The sequence below is a fragment of the Pocillopora verrucosa genome, chromosome 4 (genome assembly GCF_036669915.1).
Source record: "Pocillopora verrucosa isolate sample1 chromosome 4, ASM3666991v2, whole genome shotgun sequence".
In the NCBI taxonomy this organism is placed as follows: domain Eukaryota; kingdom Metazoa; phylum Cnidaria; class Anthozoa; order Scleractinia; family Pocilloporidae; genus Pocillopora; species Pocillopora verrucosa.
Genome location: NC_089315.1, coordinates 21244562 through 21264571, shown reverse-complemented (window position 1 = coordinate 21264571; position 20010 = coordinate 21244562). Strand labels below are relative to the sequence as shown.

The 20010-nt window shown below is 37.0% G+C and overlaps 3 protein-coding genes across 5 annotated transcripts; 1 reads left to right on the top strand and 2 right to left on the bottom strand.

The window, feature by feature from the left end:
• Positions 1-1435: 1435 nt before the first annotated feature.
• LOC131773169 (mitochondrial-processing peptidase subunit alpha-like) lies at positions 1436-13755 on the bottom strand. Its single transcript, XM_059089160.2, has 11 exons — positions 12868-13755; positions 11748-11827; positions 11580-11662; positions 11125-11227; positions 10521-10613; positions 9340-9609; positions 8318-8620; positions 7799-7864; positions 7145-7233; positions 6841-6896; positions 1436-2827 (listed from the first exon to the last, which is right to left on the bottom strand). The coding sequence occupies exons 1-11, from the start codon at positions 13136-13138 to the stop codon at positions 2652-2654; spliced, it is 1590 nt and encodes a 529-aa protein (XP_058945143.2). The 5' UTR covers positions 13139-13755; the 3' UTR covers positions 1436-2651.
• Positions 13756-13893: 138 nt separating this feature from the next.
• Positions 13894-18479, bottom strand: LOC131773099 (uncharacterized). 2 transcript variants are annotated; one of them, XM_059089070.2, is made up of 8 exons: positions 18353-18479; positions 17214-17453; positions 16472-16547; positions 15746-16325; positions 15455-15527; positions 14853-14918; positions 14445-14516; positions 13894-14089 (listed from the first exon to the last, which is right to left on the bottom strand). In XM_059089070.2, the coding sequence occupies exons 1-8, from the start codon at positions 18428-18430 to the stop codon at positions 13988-13990; spliced, it is 1287 nt and encodes a 428-aa protein (XP_058945053.2). In that variant the 5' UTR covers positions 18431-18479; the 3' UTR covers positions 13894-13987. The 2 variants fall into 2 exon arrangements, with proteins under 2 accessions (XP_058945053.2, XP_058945052.2); XM_059089069.2 differs by having other exon boundaries at positions 18323-18449.
• LOC131773100 (centromere protein W) lies at positions 18061-19707 on the top strand. Of its 2 annotated transcripts, none has more exons than XM_059089072.2 (4): positions 18061-18253; positions 18504-18639; positions 19161-19274; positions 19372-19707. In XM_059089072.2, the coding sequence occupies exons 2-4, from the start codon at positions 18550-18552 to the stop codon at positions 19396-19398; spliced, it is 231 nt and encodes a 76-aa protein (XP_058945055.1). In that variant the 5' UTR covers positions 18061-18253; positions 18504-18549; the 3' UTR covers positions 19399-19707. The 2 variants fall into 2 exon arrangements, with proteins under 2 accessions (XP_058945055.1, XP_058945054.1); XM_059089071.2 differs by having other exon boundaries at positions 18062-18257.
• Positions 19708-20010: the final 303 nt, after the last annotated feature.

The window sequence follows — 20010 nt, the reverse complement described above, 5'->3', positions numbered from 1 at the left end:
TGTTACAGTTTTTCGAAAATGTGTCAAAACATTTAAGATAATCTCCTCAGAAGTGACAACTGATATTCCGTCGGTTGAGGGACTATGGAGTGATATTCATAATTTATAATGCTTTTAAAAAATAAAAATTTGTCGGGGTATCGGGCTGTTTATGGAGGCGTTTGAAGTCACATGCTTTGAATATTATGACAAACATAAAATGAACTAATTTCCGTCCGTACCTTTCTAATAATCGTTCTTCACTTAAAATGGGACTATAAAAAACCTAAATTTGTTTTTTTACCTCATTTGATCACCACAAATCACACTAACCTGAGAGTGCGAGTAATCATAAAAATTCTGGAGGTTTGTCATGTTTTGATTTTCCAACAGAGTTTATTCAACGCTTGGCCAATTGCATTTGGCAGTTAAATAAATTTACTATCCGCGCCAAGAGATTTCAACGGGTGACCATCAATGAAGATCTACTGCAGGTCACCCCAGTAAACAACAAAAGTGCTTCGGCGAAATATATTCGTTTTTTCACACTACAAGAACCATTACTAGTACCATTCAGATAAAGTTATAAGCAAAATTTTAGGAACACGAAGAGAACACGAGTTCCCCCTCTTAACTTTTCTTTTTCAATTAATTCACTATTTCCAAACTTGGTTATGGGCAACCCTGAGGAATTTTAAATCGGCGCCAAAGGTAACATTTCCCAGCGTTTGCTAAACGACACTGGTCACTTCTAACGTAAATACCTTTTACTGCCGTAAAGTTAGTTTTGAAATGATCTTAGGTTGGATCAAAGGTGTTAAAGTTTAACATAGTGACGAGTAATTTAACTTTCCTTTTTCTAAAGCAAATGAAATCCAATTAGAGCTTTCGAATGCGGAACAGACCCTTAGCCAAGCACAATTCGCCCAGACTCCGCCTACCAGTGTAGATGAAAGGCATATTTTAAATACTTTAACGCACTTCCACTCGTGAAGGCGACTATCCCTTACCGCAGGATTCTTACATCAGAAGAAGCAAACAGCAAAGTATGGCTGGTGAGAATCTTACTCAAGTTTTATGATGAACGGCCGAGTTTACCAAACTACCTTAACTTTGAATAGATTGGTTCAAGCCGACATAACGCTTACTTCTTAACCGTCTATTCATCACTTCACGGGTTTATTTAGAACCACCATCATGACCAGCTCCCACTTGGCTTGTTGGCTCAGTTGGTAGAGCGCTGCCCCGGTATCGCAGAGGTCATGGGTACAAATCCCGTACAGGCCTGAATTTTTTTCAGGCCTTATTTTCACTACTGCCTAAGTAGTGCACATCACTGCGAGGATCACTTTCATTCACATAACGCTTACTACCGTTCTTTAGCAATTAGCTACCTGACATGTTCTCTCTCCAAGAGGAAGCAGGGGTGGACCGAACGAGAAAGCAGCACAAACCACACAGAAATAAAGATTTATTAAGAGGACCATCGACTGAAAAATCTTGTACAAACACTGACTATGTCAAACATACATTTGGACATTTTGAAGTTGAAGAACAAAAAGGACAACGTTAGACCGCTTTACCTTTAGATAAAATATACCAAGGTCCAGTTGATCAAAGGGCTGATAACGCTGTTCAGCGGATAAGTGTTAACAAAACTTATTTCGCTTTCCACCGAGTGGAGATTTACTCAGTGGATAGCGTAGTCCACCCTTCCAGCAATCGAGACCAGTACACTAACATCTTCATATCGAAACGCAATTCATAAACTACGAAGCCATAAAAGTTGGAGACGTACATCTCCTTCTTTGTTTGACTGTAAGTTACATAAACTTCGTTCAGCGTGAATGGTTGCAACGCTCTCTGACTGGTCTACAACAACAGGTTTCCCACAGTCAATCAATCAGGTGTAAAAATGCAATCTTAGCTGATATCATTAGTTTTCCCTTAAATTTTTACTCTCTCATTTGTTGTGTTGGCAATTGACTATACATTGTTTCGGGTTCCAACAAACCCGAATAAAAACTCTTCATGGCACGATGTTGTATCATAAATGGGGCAAGTGAGGGCAGTACTATGGGTGGTATGTTACACATCATACTTCATGTCAACAAAAGCCTCTGTTTGGCGAGATAATCTCCTACCAAATGGAGGCAAAATTTTTTGCAGCGCTTGGGACAAAGTACTTACAGGCAGCTCACTAGAAAAACTTTTACTGTAAACGACTCTGTGAAATAAGAAGTCTGTCTCTTCTTTGTGACAATAATAATAACAATAATAATAATAACAAAGACATAAAAAGTTACAATAATATGATAAAAATGACAGTTTTGGGTCTAGAATTTAATCTTAAGGTGTGAAATTGCGGAACATCACCGGATATTTCCGAGCCTTTAGACCAATGGCGCGCGAGCAGAAATAGTTAATGCGTTATCAAATAAATTCATTACAATAAAGCGACACAACGATAAGACTGTGTGCTGATACTGGCATAGAGTAGGGTAAAAAGAAGTTCTTTTCCATTCTATTTGCTATTCAGTCTGCGCAACTCTGAAGGAGGCTGAAATATTTCCTTCTATGTGCTTGAAACCGCCTCAAAATATTTACGGATTGTTGAGTGGTCGAAGAATGTAGAGAGTTGAGGTCATAATCTGAACGAAGTGATGACACCATTAGTTCCTAAACCGGAAGAAGCGTGACGCTCCGCTGAAATGGCCGCCGTTTGTAAAGGCACGTTTAATGTCTTCGAATTTAGGAAGATTGGCCAGGTTACCAAGTGCAGCGACGGAAGGTTTAGTCGCTAGCATCCGGGAACTAACGCGCTTAATATCGTCGACTGAAACGTTTTCTGCAGAAAAAAAGGAGAAAGGTACTCTTTAATCATGGCGTGGGAATAACGGAAATAGACAGAGCTATTTCATCCACTTTCAATAGAAAGATACACATTTGTAAAAATAAATGTACAATGTATGTCTTCTTGAAGATGTAAAGCCAACAGGCTTTTCAAGACTGTCTGCGATTCCTCGAGGTTTCTACACCATGACACAACTAACGCGTGTACTCCCTCTAAATGGAGTGAGCACACTGCTCACTGAACCCAGCTTGGAACTGAACCCGCAAAGTTGTTAAGACACCAAAGGTCACCAAAAATTGGATTACCCAAAATTGGATTTACTTCCTATTCATTATACACACTGACATTGTGATGAACATAGGATCACCTTACTACCTAAAGATGTAACAAGACCACGAACGAACTGATCTCAAGTGGGCTGAAATATTAGAGAACTAAGGGCTAGTGCTGGGGAAAATTTGGAAGATGTTGGGAGAGCGGTAAGGTAGCTCTCCTGTTGTTGTGTTTTTTGATCGTGGGGATCCACGCCTCTGGAATTTCTATTCCACTATCCCTGTTGATGTTTTCAGGGTGAAGTCTTATATGAATTGGCTCTTTGACCCTGCGTGTGTAGTAAAAAGGGTCAAGATCAATAAACTTTACTTCGTTCCAGAGTGGCTCGTGTCTAGTGTTGTGGGCATGCCCTGAAACGGCGGAGGTCTCGGTACGGGCGAGTCGGATGTCTCGATCGTGCTCCTTAATTCTGTCTTGCATAGGTCTTCCAGTCTCTCCGTTGTACACCTTGCCTCATTCACATGGAATCCTATGAATGCGATTGATCGTGACCTTTGTTACTACAAACACAGGGTCAAAGAAGCAATTCCTATAAGACTTCACCCTGTCAACATTAACAGTGATGGTGGAATAGAAATTCCAGAAGCGTGGATGTCAACGATCAAAAAACACATCAATAAGAAGCCGTGCGACAGCGGACCGCCGAGGGAGCAAATCACAACAAGGATCGAAATGCACCAATCAGAGCTGTTGAAAAAACAACTAATCACAGCAGAGTATCATGCTTTATAAGATCACACATGACCAGTCAACCTTATCGCCAGAAGAAGACTAGTAGTATACAGTCGAAACGTCGCGATCTACATCACACGTGACTACATCGTGAGACAAACGAAAAACCTAGCTTCATCCCGCGATTTTCTATAGCTATTTTGACAGTTAGTTATCAAACATCCCGCGATATTGTATGGCTATCTGGACAGTTAGTTATTACTGGGATACCTGTGGTAGCCCAGTCATAAAATGCCTTTGTTTTTTTGTCGTCTTTTTTTTTTTTTTTTTTTTTTTTTTCCTCCGCCACAAAGTGGAAAAATTGCGCAATAGTACCCAGTGGTCATTGGGCCCTCAACACCTCAACACCATGACAACTAACTGTGATCCAATGAGGTGTTCACATGCTGATCACGCGTGTTATCCCTCAACACCACGACAACTAACTGTGATCCAATGAAGGTGTTCACATGCTGATCACGCGTGTTATCCCTCAACACCATGACAACTAACTGTGATCCAATGAAGGTGTTCACATGCTGATCACGCGTGTTATCTTGATGATGATTGACGTTGTCATGCAAGGACAGGGCCGGGTCACATGACGAATCACGAGATTTTGCTTATAAAACTCTTTGGTCGGTCATTTTGTATTTTAATGTATTTGGATTGCGGTCTCCTGGAGCATTATGGCGCAAACGCGCAAAATACTTACAGACGCATAAACAAGTCGTATTAATCGCGGCTAATCCACACTGAAAGATGTTATTGAGCGGTAATTTTGGAACGGATTGAGTCGCGAACGCTTGAAAGCCTTGAATGCCTTGTATGCTAAGTATGCCAATGTCTTAGTTGAAAGACGTTCACTTGTTGTAAAAAGCAAAATCTGAAATCTGAAACCAAACTGCATATACTCTATGCAATCTATTGAACAACACTACTACCGTGAGACTAAAGAGCATAACTATAATGGATGCAAACTGCTTGTGAAGAAAGACGACATGTTGGATTCACTTGATGGCAAGGAACGTAGCTACGATAACAGTACGAATGGTATTAATTTCAAGATCAGAAAGGTGAATCTTATGTTTGTTTTCATTGTAGTTGTATGGATATTCTTTTTTAATAAATATGTGATTCAAAACCCTGTGTTTTTTTGTGTATAATTTTATTATGTTAAATATTGTTTACGCAATTGTCTTGTCACAGGCGGCCCAAGCTCACGTCTCGAGAAAAAGCCAACGATTAATTCATGAACGCGTCACGCGTTGTGTGACTCGGTGTTAAGTTACGACAGGAACTGCACGTTATTAGGAATAGTATAGAGAACGAAGTATGTTCGATTTACAACGATATATATTTCGAAATATGAACATTTTTCTCGTAAAATCAATAAAACTTACTCATACCCTGTGTATCCGTTGTATTTTCTAGCGATTTCTGCCGTTTTAAGCTTGCTTTACCATCACTGTTATTCACGTCATCTACTTTTATTACGTTGGTAAAATCTGTACAGACATCACACCAACCAACTCGCGCGCAAAGTAAGAAGACTATATTGAAGGTTTGAAATAATATTGCAATCGATTTTCATCAAGAAATGGGCCAGGAATTTTCCACAATAGTGCAAATAATTGTGAAAGCTGATCGCAGAAAAGCGATTGCGTGACGCTCGGTAAGCTGTGAGATGACATGTTATTATATACCAGACGTAAAAACTCTTCAGATTCTCAGTCTGCATTTTATACCCACTCTGCAGTCTGCAGTCTATATTTTGTATCCGGTCTGCAGTCTGCTGTCTACATTTTGTACTAACAGGTATCCGTGGCACCAATACAGTTTATTTTTGGTTACATTTATTCGCACAACACACAATCTACCACAAAATACCTGTGTGTGAGGTAATTCGACATTTTCGTTCTTTTCCGCGTTAATACTCTTCTTTCCTTTTGTAAGAATGTAGACCACTTACAATGTTTCAAGTAATACACCCACCCTACAAAAAATAACTCTTGCATGCATAGCATGCCTATGTTTTGAAATTGGTGTATGCCCTTGGCCAGACTTGAGTTCACTATTTCAGTATACTAGTCCGATACCCGTATTAACGATACAATTGATTCCAAGGATCCAGTACCATCCAGGTATCCCAGTTACCCTGCTCACAGGGTCTAGTTTTGTACTGTAATACGACGCGCGCGTTGCGTAACACCCGTCAAAAACCGCAACTCTGTTTGCTCGCTTCTTGCCCGACTTTTGAGTCAGAAATGCATATAAATTAAAGCAGTTGGACAATAAATAAGTTATAGGACATTTTGGCGGTTAGCATCGTTGACAAAAACCTTTAATAGTTAGGTTCATACTTTTTACTCTTGCTTAGACGTTGCACTGTATGTAACGTTTTCCAATAAACAACCTAAACTATACGAAATACTCTTACACCACTGAATTAAGTTCATATTGACTAAAATTCCGCTTTAAACCAATTTTTCTTGCACTCTTCATGTGCTTTAACATTTTCTACCAATTAAACTCACTTTTTATAGCAACCTTAGACTTTGCCTATCATGTCAGGTCCTTGTAAACGGCCTGGATTTTATCACGTATTCCACATGCAAAGGGCAAAGTCCAGATAGATAGCTACTCGACGAGCCCACTTGGTTATAAACACTTGAAAACCAACGAAATTCGATCTTTCATTAGGGAAAAATAGGTTTCAATTTTGGTTTCTGCAGTTAAATTAATAGTATGAAATTATTTTGGGCAGATAACTGTAAAGGAAGAATATGACTGGCCTGCATGTAAAACTTCACATACTGATTTGTATTCTAATGCTCCGCCGCAAGTTGCCGCTCTCAACGGAATCATGGGGATATAGGGATACCTCATCGAAAAATTGTAATAAAGAAGAATTAGCATTGAAAATTCAGCAATACATGAAATAAATCACAACTAAGTCTTACCAATGCTTTGAAATAATTCTTGAGCAGACTTCCTTTTATTAAGTCCGAGAACTTGTCTAGAAAAAAAAAACTATATTACTTCTTCTAAAATGGTAATCACTTCACAAACCCCGCTTAACGAAATTCATTGTCACTGAAACACGAAATTCTGTGGAGAAAGCAAACAATATTAGCTAAACAATTCTTCGCTTCACAGTGATCTCTGTCTCGGAACAAAAGAAAGAAAACAGCGAAAAAAAAAAAACCACAACACCAGAACGCCACTCGCAACCAAAGTTTAAATAACAATTAAGTACAATTTTACCTTCCTATATCTTCAAATACAATAACTCTTGATTCTAGATTCATCATCAACATAGACTGGAGTTGCTTCTTGGCTCTCGCTACTTCAACCTGCAAAAAATACATGATATGGTTGTAGCCCTTCTGCCAGAGAACAGCTTGAAGAATCACTTTGCAATGCATGGGTTAATAGGACGCATTTTTTTCCCAATAAAATATAACATAAGTCATCTGATAAAAATATAATCGCTGTTGCAAAACTGTTCACCTAAAGAGCATAAATTACGAAGTGATTTCGAGGTCCGTATCGTCAGTTACGGACTTCTAAGGATCGTGAAATACAACCTGCTAAATTGACCAGTTATGACGCACATAGTAACTAAGAGATGTAGCAAGAGGTTAATTGGTATACATGTAATATCCACGGCTTTAAGTAGTTTATGACCACTATACCCCCTTGAGTGTAAAACTCTTTAAGTTCCATACTTCATGATACTCTATTTCCAAAGTGCCTCTGTAATTGCAAGAGAATTATCACCAACCACTCCCATAATGCACCATGTAATAAGAACATGGGCTTCACCACACTAGGGTTCCCTTTAACTAGAAAAAGAAGTATGCAAATATGGAATGCTTATTGATTATGAAAAATTCACTTCTATTTTAGGAAACACACCTCATTCACAGAACCACTGACGAGATTAAAGTATTCCTTGACAAGCACCTGAGTGAGGTCCCGCAACTAAAGAGAGAAATCAGTTTAAAAAAATTATCATAATGTGCTGTGACACAAAAATATTAGTTTGAGTAAAAATAAAACAAGGAATCTGGAGTAGGGAATGTATCATTTAATATACATCTACACCTTGTAGAACCTTTGGTGTTTCTACTCAAAAGAGATGGGCTAAAGAAGAGTATGAGGACTCCCCGCTGGGTTGAATCACATCCAAGTTTCCAGGTAGGAACCTCGAACAAGCTGGCAAAGATGATGATGAATAAAGTGCACAAAACGAGGCATTTCTTGGTACAAAATAGAAAACTATGATGATATATGAAAACATGACAAACTCAGCTACAACAAAACTGAACACCTAGAAGTTTTATCTCCCTCCATTCACAGTTTCACAAAGAAAACAACCACTATAACAAATAAAGACTTAAAAAAAATAATTTGGAGCACAAAAACTGTCCTTGCCTGACTAGGGTGAGAACTTCCATGGATACAAAATAAACCACTGTCTGCATAGCTGTGGTGGTATGCTGTGGCAGCATAAATCCAGTGATATCTGTTTAGGACATTCAAGTAAAGGCGAGAGTACATGCCCTTGCCAGGACCTCCTGCTGAAAATGATCCTCCTCCACCCATCATGGTGTTCAGAACAGTGAATGCAAAGAAGTCAGGGTCATCATAGTGACATGTTTCCAATCCAATGGAGAGGTGGGCTAGTTCTGGCAGAGGGGTGGGGCCAGGATTTATCCTGGGCTCAGCTCTGTGGTCCTACAAAACAAAAGTGATTATTAGTTACTGGATTAGTCAGTCTTAAAACAATCAACACAGCAAAATATAGCTCTTTGCTCAAAACCTATTACACTAACATCAAATCAAATGTAAACTAGGCCTTGAAATGAACCACTAATATTTCATCCAGAGTATCAAACAATTAACTTTTTCACTGTCTTTGCCTAAACTCACAAATACACTGGGAACCTTGGGTAACCAATGCTTCCAGATATAATATATAGATTTAGCCAAGCCTAAAAGCAGAGCTCGCATTTTTTTTCCCCGCACGTCTCAAGGGCACAACACCTTGCCCTGGCCGGGACTAGAGCCTGGGTAGTCTGACTTGGAGCCCAGTGCACTTACCACTGGACCACCGGACAGAGCCATGGCGTTAGCATGCCTGTGGTACATTTGACCATGCATGTTAAAAGTAGCACCTTGTACAGTCATACAGTTGTACATCCAAATTTTTTCGGCTTGATGGGTTACTACTATTTTGTATAATTATGGGGCTACGCTCTGCAAGCTCCGCTATAATCCAAATATGTCCATGGTACTGTAAATTTGCAATATGCCAATTTTAATCCTGGACATCTAAACCTTTTTGACACAAACACTCCCTCCCTTTCTAACATGAAGCACTTTCTCTCTCTTTTTCTCTAGTAAACAAGAAGGTTGGGAGCACCTTGAGGAAAGTATAAAAATGTTAAGTGCACCTTAATAAAGCCTCCAGTGTACTGAGCAATAGATCGGTCAGGACTTGCAGATTTCTCTCCTCCTTTATGCCACACAGGTGGTTTCTTAAAGAAGTATTCATTTGTCAAGTCTATTAGATGTTGGTGGTCCACATTAACTCCTGCAATAACCATTCTGGATGGCTGATAGTATGTTCTTAAGTAGTCTTGCAAAATTGAAGAGTTGAACTTTCCTATGTTCTCTGGTGGACACAACTTAGGTAGGCCTAGTGTGTTATCACGGAAGGCTGCCTAAACAGGGAGATAAAAGCAAACAAAAACAAGTAATAGGTTCAAGAGAACTAAAACTTGCCAATTAACTCCAAAAAATTTTTTGTCACACAAGCATGTGTGTATTCAAAATGGTACCAGTCACTTCACTTGCAAGCTCCACCAAACATTAATATTGTGACAGATGCCATCTATTATAATCATCACCATTCGCTTTGGCAATGGAATGGAGCAATGTTCTAGAAACACTAAATTTTGTTTTCTGAAGAAGTGAATGTCGGTAACTCCTCTCCCATTACTTTGCAATGTTTAATAATAGTATGAAAAAATGACAACATTAACTTTCATCACTATAAATTAACATTCTGTCCTGAGCAGCCTGCAGTTAGCTGAGCTATTTTAGGCAGGCCACCCAACCTAAACAACACAACTAAATTACCAAGCTTGTAAGACATGAGAAGAAATCAAATTTACAAAAAGGAACAAATATAATGAATAAGTAAAATTTAGAAATGTAAATAAGTAACACAACAAATATGTAAGAAATGGAAAAACAGACCACAGCTAAATAAAATTTAAAAATTCTCAGGAAATTTCAATGAAATGCAAATCAATATCTATCTTAACATTTTCAAGAATTTAAAAAGGTTAATTATCCTAGTTAGGTATGAAAGGCACTTTCTTGAACTCACAAAATTCTTTTAGGATACTATTCCATATCCTGTTTAATAGTGTTGTTCACAAAATTTATTTGATTGAGTATATTCATTTTCAACTGAATTTCATTCTTATCATTTTACTAAAAGAATGCATGATCAATCTTTTTTTTATAACTCAAGATGACCCACAAAATACTGTACAGCTAAGTAGTTGAACATTTAATTTATTAACATACAGTAACACCAGTAAGGAAATATTTCAATTCAACCTACAGCGTGAATCATGTCTGTGAGGACAGGTTCTGGATCAGGTCTCATTTCTATGTTCTCAAGTTCAAATTGGACTACCATCTTTTGCTCTTCAATCTACAAGTATTGGAAAGAACATGTAACGAAGTGTACTATTTGAACAATAAAACATGGACTAAATACATCAAAAGTGTCACTCTGCTTGCACAAACTGTTTGGTATTGTCAGATTTCCTAGCTTAACTTCTTGGAGACTGAAAAAAAAGTTTCTGCTCTTGACTGAGTTTATTTAAGGAAGTATATTAGACATATTTCACGATAGCATGTGTACTTTACTTGGCAAAAAAATTCAATTTAGTCTTGTCTAAGTCTTTGAACAAAAGATTGAGCTATGACTTCCTATGCACCTGGTGTTCAAATCTGTATTGCTAAAATTCTAGTGGGTGTATCAGGCCACTTTCACACTACCATGCCTGGATTACAGCTAAATGAGTACTGTACAAATAGCAAAACTTGTCTTGAAGCTAAACAGATATTCAATACACTGAACAGTAGACATGGAATTAGACATCCAAATACTAATAATCAAACTCAACAGTCCTTTGTGTATAATAGTCAATAATCATCACCTCTTGGTCTGTAAGTCTGGGCTGAAGTACACCCTCAGAAAGAACCTTCATTACTGTGGGCAGGCCACTTGTAAAGCAAGATGCTCCATAAATAATGGCATCCCTGTTGACATAAGGATTTGGAAAAAAATTAAAAGTGAGAAATAATTTCTCACAAATTTTACATTTTTCAATTGAAATAGAAAGGAAGATTTTCCATTTATAAGAAGATTCCTTTGCCATGAATATCACAAAAAAGACATAATTATATAAAGTTACTAAAAATCAGGCCATCTACTCATTTTACTTTACTATAGGAACCTTTAGCAGGGCTCAAGAATCTTGGTCATTAAAATATAGAATGAAGAGGTTTATTGATATATCCTGTAATCATTATCACTTTTTTAAATGGAAAGCACACTTCATTTTTGCTAATCATGGCTAGAGTTACAAGTCTTTAAAAACATCTTGATTACCTGAATGAGGAGCAGTCTGCCATGCCTCCAAACTTCTCTAACTCTTGTGTGAAATCATCATTATTCTGAAATTCCACTGTGCTCTATACAACAGGAAAGAGAAGCACATGTCACTGACTTTAAGGGTTGTGATCTAGGAAAGAAGGAAACAAGCATGTAGCTTTTTACCTGAAAAGCCAGTTTCTCCAACAAGTGTGATAAACCAGCAGGGTAATCAACCTCATATCTTGAACCTGCATCAATAACAACTGAAAACAGAAAAGAAATAAACCAGGAAAGGTGTACCGTGATAATCTTGATAAGGTTGGTAGTTAAAAAACAACTAATCATTTAGAATATGGTAGCATGATCATAATAATTAAAACCTGCAGGATTTTATTCTTACTTTGTTTCCAAAGTATGAAATGAATAATGAGACTCTTCTCCTTGATTTCAAGCTTGTCTACGACAGCTTGCCCCCAACAGTATGTCACATTACCTGATGGCTTAGCAATTTCCATTTGTATCACAAGCACTGTGAGAGAAAAAGCATCTCATCCAAATTATCTGGAGAGACCTTTGCCTGGAGGGCTCAAACTCAAATTTCTTGATCCTGAGTCTAGCGGGCTAATCATTTGGACTGTGGGTTTTCAAACTTTTTTTGTTCTGTTATACATCAGGACAAGTTTTATTTTTTTAACTTGGCTCCATAAAATAATGGCCTATCTAATTTTGATCTAAAGTTAACTCACTACCAATAAAAGTACTTTTAATGACCCTATTCATTAAGTTTCCTCAGGGGCTTTGATTGTGAATTATTCCCAGTAATGAAATTTTAGATAACTATTTACTGATGGGAGAGGACAGACATTCTCAACAAAGCACATGTCAGAACAAGTAATAAAATATTAATTATCATTTAATGTCAATTACTACAAATGAGAGGAAAGAATTCTTCAGAAAAGGAACTCCAGTGCTAAAGACTTTGATGAAGACGTGCCTAGCTACAAATTGGGTAAGTTTCGATGGAAGAAGAAAGAGTCACTGGAGATGAGGTTTCCTTATTTCTTCTTAATTTCAATCATTCTCTCCCACGTTCGGTCAGTCTCGCGCTGAAGCTACACTAGTTGCACGCCTGACAGTCGGAGCATTTTAGATCCTGATTGCACGTGCGTGATTGTCATATGTATATAATGCATATGTACATTGTCAAATCGTACACACACATGTTAAGAAAGAAAATCGCACTCTCATCAATCTAAAGATTTTTCCGAAGACATCGTTTTCTATACATTTATTCTAAACTTACCACCTACTGTGGAAAATTGTCCAAAAGAGTCTTCTGATGCAACTCTGATGCCATTTTCCAGAGTAGTAACGTGTGTTACGTGATCGTGCCGGTTTTGCCAGTCTGCTCTCCCAACCATGCCAGAGGCTGGCAGATTGGGTAAAGGCTCGTTAAGTGGAGGGATCGTTCCGTTACTGAAAAGTCTCGTTCGTACTGCATATCTGAAGGTTCCATTTAATCTATGAAATGATGTACAATCTTGGAATATTGGCACGAGACTTCGTCCAGCCATCTTCTCTTCTTAGCATTGCGGGCTTAACAATTTACAGCAGCTGAAATAACAAAGAGATTTGTCCTTCATTTACCTCAACTCCTAGTGTCCTCTTGATAGAGAAACGTAGGGCTGCAATGCAAATAAGTAGGGCAAGGGTTCACTCTCAGTTGACCTAGTCAGACAAAGGTCATGATGGGGCATCTCGATAGAAGAATACAAAAGAAAAAGCTCTACATGTCCATAACTGAGGGAAAAAAAGTTTTCAGTAAAATTTCCCCCATATTTTTCTCTGTATGGTGGATTGAAACTGAGATTATTTTTAAAACAAAACAGTTTTGCTTCTTTAAGGGTTCCACTGCAAGGCTTAATTGTACCTCTCAGAAGAAACAAGCAGTAAAAATAATTCCTGTAGAGACAAGATCATTGGTTTGTTGAGCACTTCTTAAAGGACTTGATTGAGCAGGGTATAAGCATTATTCTGTTCATATTTACGAAAGCTATGAGTTCCTAAAGAAACTGTTGTAATACATTGATGAACGGGTGAGCCACCAAACTTGTCAACAAGTAAAGGCTGGTGGGGATGGATTAGCCAATGTAGCCAAAATTGAATTAACATGAGTTGTCCCTTCTGATCTGAACATGACTTACACCTTTATCTCTTAGAATAAAATGAAGGCAATCCTCATTGACAACAGCCCTGATGCATTGCCAGTTTCTATAACATACATAAGATTATTCAAAATTCTGGCTTACAAAAACAGCATAACATTACCTTTCATTTTGAATCAATAATTGTTTTATTTCAATTTATTTATATAGTATACAATTCACTTAAAATGTCTGAAGACATTTCATAGAATGAGAGTGTTAAATTGCATCCATGTAGGAGAGTAAGTCACTGAACCACTTTTGTTCAAACACATAGGAATTTGTGACACTTTCTGTGGACATTGTTTCTGATCTGCTCTCCTAAAAACAACACAAAAAAAATACTGGCTGTTAATGAGACAGTTGTTTAGAGTTTGAGAAATGAATTAACCCAGGTCAAAAGAACACTTTAAAAACCCTCCAGCCTACTATTTCAAAGTAGTGCTCATCAAGATGGAATAGAAATTTAATTTCCCCTGTTAAACCTAATACTCACAACCCAAATTGAAGCTTAGTACAGGAAAGATTCAGAGAATCTTTCATTCTGGAGCTGAATTCAAAAGTTAAATGCAATTTAGAGGTCTTAAACAAATGTTAAGTTCTAAAATCTTTTTTACTTTTTTTAAGAGTTCCTCATATACAAAAAAATTTCAAAATACAAAGACAAAACTTCCACCTTTAGTTTTGTTTCACTCTCTTCCTGGTCTAATTGTGTTTGTCCACTTGCAGCAACAGAACTGTACAACATCTGATTAAATTGAAACAAAACAAAAATGAGTTATAAATAATTAATCAACTTATTGCATGGCAAAATAGTAAAGTGGCTTCTTGATCTGATCAAGGACATTAAAGACACCAATAAATTTACATGTTCAATTTGTGCAAAAATGTCATTTGTTATTGATTAGATTACATGACTGTTTCTACCTTCCTTTAATTACTTTCAAAGGATGGCTACCTTACTAATACAACTAATGTAAATTGTGCCATTACCAAATTAAGAAATTAATTTAACCAACCCATTTTTACAACCCTGCATGTTATTGTGCCCTGACAGTGATGATATTTAGAGGTTCCACTTTACCTCCAAGACTTTTTCAATCAGGTGGGCACAACCACATTCTGCATGACCTGCAATCCTGCTATTCACCTGGTAATAATAATATCATGTAAGAACATACTTCGATGGTCATGCTCTGAGAAACTGAATAATTCAAAGCTCAAAGACTTACTAATATACTGGTAAATGTTTTTCTATACTAGTTATTGTCAATCATTATCAATTATAATGATGACCTATCACAGACCTCTTGTACCACACACAAAATAACCACCACACTTTGCAACTCATAAAAATGACCTTCTAAAAACTCTGATAAATGAACCCTTTCACTCCGACCAATAATTGTCTTAGCAATTCTCCTCACTGTATATCATTTCATTCTTGTGATATTGATTCAGAGAATCTGGTATTTAATCAACTAATAATCTCTTAGTTGATATTTTCATTATTCTCATCCCTTGTCTGCTTGATATTGTAATGAGAAATTTTGTCTTCAGGGTTAAAGAGTTAACAATATCATTATTCTCTGCTTAATAGCAGCAGTCAGTCTACTGGAAGCCATCTAACAGATTTTTTGACCAGTTTAGAATTTTCATATTTGTGTAATAAAAGTTACAGTTAACCTCTCTGAGAAGAATGCTACTTTTTTCCTTTGCAAATGATGAAGATGACTCTATAGATTTTTCAAGGAAGAACCTAAATAGACAGAAAAATGTACATCTTCAATGTTATCAAGATTTAAAGAACATCTTCAATCTCTCGTGTTTACAATTAATGTATCAACTGATAAACCTCACATAGAACTTATTTTTGAAGAGCCTAATTTTTGGCAAAATTCAGCAGAATATTCTTGTTAACTATTTTGCAATAATTATATAGAATGAATGGACAAGTAAGACGAACCATGATGTTACCTAGTTTTAACAAGAGAGCCAAATGAAAGAGCATGATTCCTCCACTTTAATCTTTTCCTGGTACATTCACATTCTTCCAGCAGATATTTTTTGTTGCTTGAAAACAAATAGAGATCACTACCATCTGCAAGTGAATCTGAACATCCTTTGCACAGACATGAAATAGATTGATCTTGAAGTTCTGTTTTTTTATCTGACTGAGTAACAGAGGAGTCCTGCTCTCCAGTATCCACATTTGCCGAGTGATTTCTTATCTTTTCTTCATCCAGGCAGTAAGGTTCTGTTTGTGTCAAACTTTGTATCTGTTTTTTAGTTGAAAGACACGGACATTTTGTTGTATACATACAACACCCTTCTTGAGACTGACTTTCTCCATTTAAATGCCTTTTTGTGCAGTTCTCTATAGCCGGATTGTGCTTCTTAAAAGAAATTCTTTCCCTTTCAACTTTTGTTACATCTTCATCCTGACACAGGTTACTGCAGCTAACAGATGCCTTTTCATATGCCAGAGCTAAAGAGAACCAAAACTGAGCATTCCAGGAGTGAAGGGTTGCACATCTTTGAAGAGTTTCTATTTCGCCTACCAAATGAAAAGCAAATAAATGGTATTGCAGACTGCAATTCTACTGAATGTAACATTGAAAATTAAAGGAAAACTGTCCAGCTAATTTACAAGCACTTTTCTTTAGACATATTCAGATGTAGCTCAAAATCTTTAGCCAGTACCTTCAATATTTCCCATGGCTCTATAAATTTGGTACAGTAAATACCAGTATGATGATTCATTTTCTTGGTTGACATGCTGTTTGGGAGTCGTAATAGAAAAATTGTTTAGCAGTATGTTACAATTATAATAATTTTGATTTGGGAAAACTTTTACAAATCAAATTAACTCCGGCCTCTAAAAAAGAATCTCTGAGATAAAGAGCACAACTAGGAAAATAGACTTATAAAAAGACTGTTTCCTTTTTCATTCTCATGTGCTTAACTTTTCCTGCAGACACAGATACTCTTCACCTAACACTTTGATGAAGCAGCCTGATAAATGTTGACAACTCTAACTAACAAATGAAACACATTTCTCACACTTTTATCACCTGTAATCAACTATCACACAGTTTGAACATGCTCAAATGAAGGAAGAAGAATAAATAAAAAGCAGAGAAAGCTCTGAAAACATGACTGCCAGAAGCAAGAGATGGCATTGATAAAAAAAAAAGCAAAACACCAAAGAAACAAGCAAGCAAGCTGTGCAAGTACATATCACGCTTTCCATAAACTATCAACAACTGCCATGAACTAGGTTCATAAAACTTGTTAGCCTCTTACTGGTACTCATTTACTTACCTTATGTACTAATGACAATTCTTAGCTAATGAATAGTACTTTTTACTAACTGCATAATCCTTATTTAACATGGTCTGATTAATTAAAATTTTCCTTTAATCAGAAGCAAAACTAAACTCACCATCATCCCCCTGACAAGAGATAAGGCATCATCAGGCTTATCTTGTTTCAGTAAGCACAAAGCCATAGACTCTGTTAACTCCCATTCTAGAACTGTATTATTTGATGTCAAACACTGCAGAGACTCTTGATACACGGAGAGAGCTTCAGAATACTGATGCTTCTGAAAAAACAAATCCCCCTGGTACTTCTTTATAATCTGTCTCTCTGTTTCATCCTTCACATGGAACTTCATAAACCACTACAATAAGGAACATCCAAAAGAAAATCATTGCATTTACTCATAACAAATCAGAGGGCAGTGCTACAAAAATGCATTTTGAATTTCTCCCACACAGCCTGTCAAATTTTTAGAGCAAAATATTTACATCACTCATCCCTAAAACATTAAAAATCAATACTTTAACTCCCAGAGGTGACTAACATGTAACTTCTCCTTAAATTGTCCATATATTATCTGGCAAACAGGCAAAGAGAATACTCAAACTTTGCAGGTAGAAGTTGTTTTGTTAATCTAACATCGATTCTCCTAACTAATTTACATGGAAATGGTAGCAGCTAGAGGGAAGAATTAATAATCAGATCTCTGGAGATAAAGAGGGTTTTTATCAGTGAAGTGACACTGAGTTGAACAACCGTTTTAGTGTATACCACGCAGAAACCTAAAAAGGCGGGTTATCTCTGTTGATATACCACAAAATGGTCGAACGTTCGTTTCGCATTGGCTGCAGTAAGTTAAAATTGGCTGCTTAGAGGTGAAAAGTAGTCACAAATCAGACTGCAGCTTTTGTAATAGAATGTTGCTTGTACTCAAAAACATAGGGAAGAGTCAGAATTGGAATTAGCAACCTACAGATTTGCATAGTGAAGATCTAACATGGTACGATGGTCCCAATGGTTTAGTAACGATTTGCTTTTACGCAGTGGCAGATCGACGACACTATAGAATAGGTGCAAACCATTGTTACGAGAGAAGCATCTAATACATTAAATATCCGAATGGTTCAAGAAACAATTACACTGTACATGAATGCCGGTCACGTAAGTAAAACGTTTTCTACTTTGTCCGTAATAACCGTCAGTATCACTCCTGAGTTACTGTGTACACACCTCGGAATCGCACTGCTTTGGTTCGTATACCTGTTCAATCCTGATTTCCCTACAAGTTGTTGCTCCAAAGATTTCGTCGTCGAAATCAAACCCTGCGTCCCTCATCATGTCCTTACCGACGGACTCATTCTTGAGTATTACACGAACAGTATTCAGATGATCGCTGGCTCACTTCTTGCAGGGAGGGAAAGACGAAATTCATGATCACATCCTCAACGTGAGCCAAGATGGAAAGAACATTTCCAAGGGTCAGACAGAAATCAATCATTAAGAAATATCAGAAGAAAGCAAGGCTGTCACGGAATGCTGACATTTTGGTGAGATAAGATCAGTTCTCTCATCAAGTGTGGAATCTGAAACTTTTTATCATTTGTTTTCCCGCAAAGCAACTTCTCATCGACTGAGTTACTTTTGACTTTTTGTTTAAGCTAATATCATAAGTTCTCTTACTTTCATCGAGCTAAAAAAAATAATAATTTCTTTCTTGTATGCTATCTAAGTTACTGATAATACAAAAAGGGCAATACTCAAAGGCCGTGGGATTCAGTCAGGGATGACCATAGCCGCTTAATAAAGGTGACTGCTAAATAAAGATGAAAATTACAGTAATTATGGGGTAAAAATTTTGGGACTTTGAGAGCCGACCGCTTAACACAGAGTGACCGCTTACTATGGTGTTTGACATTATGTGGAAACAGTTGTGAGAAATCTAGGCCCGTCGAGGGAAGCATTGATGTAAATAACTAAATCATAAAATTGATTGAAATTATTAACTTTGAATAGTACGTTAGTAAGTTCCAGAGTCTAACTTAATGGTGTGACCAATTTCTTCTCGCAGATTTTTCTAGACTACATACTGTTCCTCAAACGCCTTGCAGCAGAAGCAAGTATCAAGGCGCTGGAGGAAGGAGAGAGGACCTTAAAAAGTAATCATGTGAATACTGTGTTTAAGGTCAGTACCCAAAAAGTAATGCCAAACCGTAATTTGGAATCTCACAAACTTTATAACCTTATTTTAGTCTCATTTATCAACCTTTCTTAATTTACAGAATGTGTTGAAGAGTTGCAAAGGATGAAGGTGATTTGTAACCATCAACCTTAATTCAGAGGAAGATTACAAGAAAAGTCTTCATGCATCAATTATTATGATGATACTATGAACATTTTGAATCTCTATCAAAAGTCACAGATGGCATGTTTTCTTGTTAAGTTTGGGAGTCATAAAATTGGTTTTTGTTCTCCATGCTAACTATCCACAAGTAAATTATACAAAATTTTGAGCCTTTTGGCTTAGCAGAAAGCACCTTACAAAGTGTCTTACAATTTACGTTGCATGATTTTAAAAGGTTTAAATGGGAGATTAATTAATAAAGCTGTTTATTTAAGATGTGTACTCTCTTTTGAGTCTAATCCATGGTATCTGTGCACCATAATGAATGGTTTGTTATCATATCCTACTATGTCATGTGAACAAAGTATCCTCTAAGGTCTGCTTAGCTCCCAAAATATGACTTAATATCTTAATTTTCATTTGGGGTTTTACCATGTGTAAGAGGTCTGTCCACACAACCTTGCTGCTACCTTCATCAAAAGGTTGTAAGCCCTTTTTCAAGTGCGTAACAGCACATTGATTACACTCAGTTTACCTAAAAGCTGGTGTTGACCTGCCTAAAGACTTGATTTATGTG

What these genes read in the sequence shown, in the direction of transcription:
- LOC131773169 (XM_059089160.2), bottom strand. Translation starts at nt 13,138, where the DNA reads ATGGCTGGACGAAGTCTCGTGCCAATATTCCAAGATTGTACATCATTT. An exon ending in TGGAGAAACTGGCTTTTCAG is followed by an intron (nt 11,663 to 11,747) that starts GTAAAAAGCTAC and finishes CCTGTTGTATAG; the next exon opens with AGCACAGTGGAATTTCAGAA. An exon ending in TCACAGACATGATTCACGCT is followed by an intron (nt 9,610 to 10,520) that starts GTAGGTTGAATT and finishes CTCCCTGTTTAG; the next exon opens with GCAGCCTTCCGTGATAACAC.
- LOC131773099 (XM_059089069.2), bottom strand. Translation starts at nt 18,430, where the DNA reads ATGATGAGGGACGCAGGGTTTGATTTCGACGACGAAATCTTTGGAGCA. An exon ending in CTCTTGTCAGGGGGATGATG is followed by an intron (nt 16,548 to 17,213) that starts GTGAGTTTAGTT and finishes ACTCCCAAACAG; the next exon opens with CATGTCAACCAAGAAAATGA. An exon ending in AGCCATGGGAAATATTGAAG is followed by an intron (nt 16,326 to 16,471) that starts GTACTGGCTAAA and finishes TTCATTTGGTAG; the next exon opens with GCGAAATAGAAACTCTTCAA.
- LOC131773100 (XM_059089072.2), top strand. Translation starts at nt 18,550, where the DNA reads ATGGAAAGAACATTTCCAAGGGTCAGACAGAAATCAATCATTAAGAAA. An exon ending in CACGGAATGCTGACATTTTG is followed by an intron (nt 18,640 to 19,160) that starts GTGAGATAAGAT and finishes TTCTTCTCGCAG; the next exon opens with ATTTTTCTAGACTACATACT. An exon ending in ATGTGAATACTGTGTTTAAG is followed by an intron (nt 19,275 to 19,371) that starts GTCAGTACCCAA and finishes CTTAATTTACAG; the next exon opens with AATGTGTTGAAGAGTTGCAA.